The 5,291-nt window shown below is 36.0% G+C and overlaps 2 protein-coding genes across 2 annotated transcripts; both read left to right on the forward strand.

Moving 5' to 3' along the window:
• Positions 1 to 501: 501 nt before the first annotated feature.
• On the forward strand, positions 502 to 3,024 carry LOC100641911 (splicing regulatory glutamine/lysine-rich protein 1-like; the record flags this gene model as incomplete). The annotated part of the gene is made up of 10 exons (XM_020006309.1): positions 502 to 738; positions 791 to 879; positions 936 to 1,022; positions 1,539 to 1,669; positions 1,723 to 1,777; positions 1,827 to 1,943; positions 2,126 to 2,227; positions 2,276 to 2,359; positions 2,419 to 2,558; positions 2,850 to 3,024. Coding segments are annotated over 10 exons (1,161 nt in total), but the record flags the coding sequence as incomplete, so codon positions are not given.
• A 147-nt stretch (positions 3,025 to 3,171) lies between these two features.
• Positions 3,172 to 5,266, forward strand: LOC109590384 (uncharacterized; the record flags this gene model as incomplete). The annotated part of the gene is made up of 3 exons (XM_020006311.1): positions 3,172 to 3,463; positions 3,514 to 3,786; positions 3,834 to 5,266. Coding segments are annotated over exons 1-3 (1,944 nt in total), but the record flags the coding sequence as incomplete, so codon positions are not given.
• Between the last annotated feature and the right edge of the window lie 25 nt (positions 5,267 to 5,291).

Genomic DNA, 5,291 nt, shown 5'->3' on the forward strand with positions numbered 1-5,291 from the left:
TTTTAAGGAAACGTCAAAATTCTGAAAATTACCTAAGGCTATAGCCCATGGTTTTTTCCAAAAAATGGCTCCAAAATCACCCCAAATTTTTATTACATTTTCTGATAGATATTGATGTCCTTATGCTGTGTAGCAAGTTTGAGCTGATTCCGACAAATATTTTTCGAGTTACGGCCATTTTAAGAAAACGTCAATTCTGAAAAATATTCAAGGCTATAGCCCATGGTTTTTTCCAAAAAATGGCTCTGAAATTACCCCAAATTTTTATTACATTTTCTGATACATATTGATGTACATATGCTACATAGCAAGTTTGAGCTGATTCTGTCAAATAATTTCCAAGTTATGAGCATCAGAAGAACATTAAAACTTTGAGTTTTGCTCATACTCCAATTAATGCCCACCACTCAATGATTTAGTTTGAGCATTTCCTTGTGTACAGTAACAAGCAATAAGACTTTATTTATGTATTTATTTATTTATTGATTTATTTATTTATAGTTACCTAATCCGCTTGCTTCAGCATTCCAACAAGCCCAGGCAGTGGCCTCTTCCATTACGGCTAACATTCAATCACAGGATCCATTCTCAGCAGCTGATTCACCAACTGGCAGTTCCACTGGTCAATCAGCAGCTGCTCCAGTCCTACCATCAATGCCTCCTATCACTGGTAATGTTGATCCTTCAAAGATTGATGAAATACGTAGAACCATATACGTAGGGAATCTTTCCAGCACAGTAAGAGAGGAATAGGGAGTTAATTTTTATTTTTTCTTTTTTTAATTTTCAGTTGCATGCGGATCAGGTTATGAATTTCTTTCAAACTTGCGGCGAAATAAAATACGTTAGAATGGCAGGAGATGAAACGCAACCAACACGGTTAGAATCATAAATTATCTATTTAATTATATACCTGTACCTTCTCTCTCTCTCAGTTTTGCTTTTGTAGAGTTTGCTAATCCTGAGTCAGTGCAGGTTGCTTTGCAGTACAATGGAGCAATGTTTGGTGACCGGCCGATAAAGTGAGTGTATCACATGATCTCTTCTACTGGTCACATGATTCTCACGTGATTTGTGTTTTCTTTATATTAACTGCAGTGAGACTGCTGGCCCTCATTACCTAAGAAATAACCCCCACCCTTCTTTTTCCTCCCTCCCTCTCTTTTTCTCTATTTATCTCTCTCTTCCTCCCTTTCCCTTTCTCTCTCTTCCTCTATTTCTCTCTATGTCATTTTTCCTTCTTTCTTACCACTATTCATTCTTCAGTATCTTTCTCACTATTTTTCACACATACACACGTATACATGTATATACACATATTCCATTATGCACACACTAAACTTATAAAGTACTGGTCTTGCAAATAAGCAACACAGTAAGTGGAAGAAGACCTGAAATACATGTATTTGTATTGACTTTTAAAAAATAATTATTGAATATTGATTTTCTTGTGACAGCTCTAACCATGTACACACACATAAATGCACACACTCTTCCATTCTTATTTATTTATTGTTTTCTATCTTTCTCTCTCTCAGGGTTAATCACAGTAAAAATGCAATAGTGAAGCCGCAAGGTAAAGCTCCTGATGTAGCTCAGAGAGAGGTTGATGAGGCCATGAGGAAAGTGAGACAAGCAAGTCACTCCATTACTAATGTCATTGAGCCAGGTGAGGGAGAAGGAGGGAGGGAGGGAGGGAAGGTTTAAATATTCCTGTTGCAGGTGCCAATAAAAACGAAGAAAAAGAGAAACGATCTCGTTCCAAGTCTCGCTCAAGGTAAGCCCCACCTCTTTTAATTACTAGGTGTGGTTATTATGTTTATTAGGTCGAGATCACGAGAGAGAAAACACGAGAGAAGGAGACACCGTTCACCATCACCTTATGAAAGGAGGAAGAGGAGGAGCTACTCAAGATCACCTAGACGATACAGTAGGAACTGGAGGTAAGAATTAATTAAGTAGTTATTAGTACTGGTTATTAAGTAGTTATTAATTCTAGTTATTAATTAATAATGCTGGTTATTAAGAAGTTATTAATGCCAATTATTAAATAGTTATTAATATTGGTTATTCAGTAGTTATTACTGTTAGTTATTAGTAGCTATTAATTTTTTGTTTATTTTAGAGATTACAGAGGTGGGAGTGGTTACAAAAGAGGTCATCGATCTCGTTCCAGGACTCCACCTCGTCACTCCTACCACTCGCACCGGTCTTCCTATCGTCACCGGTAACCATAGCAACATATTGACTCCACCCACTTTCATTGTGTTTATAGGTCACCTGATAAAGAAAGGAGGAGGCACTCACGATCAAGAAGCCGTTCAAGATCTCATTCACCGAGAAGGAAATCATCATCAAGGTAGAATAAATATTTTATTTATTATTTATTTTTACTTATTAATTTTTTTATTATTTCAGACGTAAGGATAGAGTGAGGGATTATTCCTACAGTCCTAGTCCAGAGAGGAGGAGGAGTAGTAAGAAATCTAAAAAAGACAAGAAGCACAAGAGAAGATCTCCCTCTGTCTCTCCCTCAGTCTCTCCTCCTCCACGTAAAAGTAAATGGAATTAATTAATAATAATAAACATTAATTTTGATTATTACTACTAAGAATTTACATTTAGATCTACTGCATTAGACAATCATGAAACAAATTCAAAATTATTCTGCTATTCTGCTACTCAAAATGAATGAATGTTTGAATCAAATGGTTTGAAAATAGAGATGACACTTTGACTTTAGCTTTTGAATGTTCACAAAAACTAATGAATTTTTTTACCAGTACATTTGTCATCTTTCTACTACTTGATGACTATTATATTTATTATTATTTTATTTTATTCTTTAGGAGGTGGTTCTGATAAAGGTGAAGGAGAGGAGGAGGAGATGGAGGAAGAGGAAGAGTTCTCTGATGGAAGTGCTCCTTCTGAGGAGGAGAGACAATCAAGTCCTTCAGCATCAGAATAGAACATTTAAAAAAATTGTTGTTGATCTCTTTCTAACCAATAAAATTAGAAAAGCAATTGTTCAGCATAGCAGTGAGGAACAAATGCTGACCTCAGTTGTGTCAGTGGTAGATGTATCCAATGAATAACTGATATGATATGCAAATGAGCTACGCCCTTGTTTACTGTTTTGCAATTTGAATTTGTGCCTTTTTATTGGTCGTTTTTTGCATCGTATGCTTGCAGAATCTGCTATTTGTTCCACAAAACTCTTCAGCCATGATTGATTTGTGTCAGTGGAGAGCTAGAATAGGATCCTGGAACTGTACCCGCCATTGGAGACAACCCAGTGCTTGTACTAGTACCGGTAATATTTACTGTAGAGCTGGTGTAGTCTCGCGTGCTGGTGATGCTGCACAAGAAAAGGGCCCTAGACTTGTTTTGTCTATTTTTTGTCTTCTTATCCTCCTCTTCATATCAGGAGATGTGGAACTTAATCCTGGACCCACTCTTACAGGTAAGGCTAATAGGAACTGTAGTCTAGGATTTATTAATACATCATAATAGATAAGCCCACAAAAGATGAATTGGTTGAGTTATTGAGTAGTTCAAAGTTTACTGCTGGTACTTGGGAACAGTTTGTCTGTTGTCTTCCCAACATGACACAAGATATCATTGCTGGAATCAAAGAGAGAGAATCAATAGAAGAGGACACCATGAGTGCTGTAGCTCAACATTGTCTTGATAATAATCCTGATATAACTTGGAAAAGGGTCATTAATGCTTTGCTGGATGCTGATGAAGCTGCTGTGGCTCGTAATGTCTTAGATAATCATTCAGGTATAATAGTATAAAGAATTTATGCAATTATTTCTCCTTTACTTTAGGTACAAGTTCCAGTAAAAATGTCTGCAGAACAGTAAAGCAAGTCCTAAGAAGTCATTACTCCAAATTAATGGAAAGTACTGAAACTTGCCTTTTAAAAGTAGCCAGTGAGTTGTACAGCAAAAATTTGATCAATAAAGAAGTTAGGCATTCACCAACTTTTGACAAAATTGAAATAGATTTCTCGGCAATGGTTTCTTTGCACAAAGGGGATGCAAAAAAGATGATGGAGGTGTGTTCCCTTTTTATAGACTGTCTGTCAACTGCAGGTGGTCCTGCTCAAGAGGAAGCCATTGCACTAGCTAGAGACTGGGAGAATGAAGTATTTAAAGACCATCAAGTATCATTTTCTACTTTTACTAAGACAGCCACAGAATATACTCCTCAAGAAGTAAAACTTAGCTTTAACGATAGCCTAGCAGTTGAACTTAGAAACCTAAGCAAGAAATATGTAATGCTAATAGATGATATTACTAAGTATTATGCTTCCAGCGGAAAACATGAAGCAATTGATCTTGCTCGATGGGTTCAAAACACTTTTTATGAAACTGGCTTAGCACGTGTTGGTGTGACAGTTGATGAAGTATTTGAACGAATGCTACCTTGTCACAGTTTTATTGACATTAATGCAATGAATGATCTAATGGAAGCCAACCCAATTGATGACTCTGTACTACAGGCTAGGTTTGATGAATATAGTGATAACATTGATAAATTCATTGATTCAGTAGAACTCAATGATATCGTTAAAACTATTGATGCAGCAATTATTGGAGAAAGTACCAAAGTTGATCCAAAAGTAATTCTCAAACTGTCTGGAAGATGGAATGATCAAACTATTGGCCATGTTCATAAGCTTATGAATTATTTATTTGACGAAGAAGCAAAATATGTTACAATAAAGAAGTTTTTACGAGGATCAATTTCTATACAACTTTTAGTATTTTCCAATAGATCAATTCAGCCTCTCATTGTGAAATCACAGGCTAAAATTCCCTTGTTGCATCTCCTTGGAATATTTCAACTGATCATTGACAATCAAACTATTATTGACAGAGAGGAAGATACTAGCTTTACATTTGAAGAATCACTTCTACAGTCTATTGCAAGTATTGACAGTGATATAGAATATCAGAGGTTATCATTACTACTGATAGAACTTAAAATAAAACTAAATTACCAAAACACAAAGGGCCAGACTGCACTAATGTTAGCTAGTGAAGGTGGACACATTGAAATTTTTTACTCATTGCTACAAAATGGTGCCAATCCATTTGTACCACTACCAGCCAATGAAGGATACATTGGATTGAACTTTTTAGCATGTACTGCTCTCTCTCAGCATATATACAAATCAATTGGAGGAGAAAAAATTATACCACAAGAAGACACTTCAGTTGAAGACATGCTGGAAATGGCTGTTAAAGAAAGAGGAGTGAGTTTTTATTTGTATGGGCCAT

This window comes from Amphimedon queenslandica, unplaced genomic scaffold (genome assembly GCF_000090795.2).
Source record: "Amphimedon queenslandica unplaced genomic scaffold, v1.1 AMPQUscaffold_10112_Cont17528, whole genome shotgun sequence".
In the NCBI taxonomy this organism is placed as follows: domain Eukaryota; kingdom Metazoa; phylum Porifera; class Demospongiae; order Haplosclerida; family Niphatidae; genus Amphimedon; species Amphimedon queenslandica.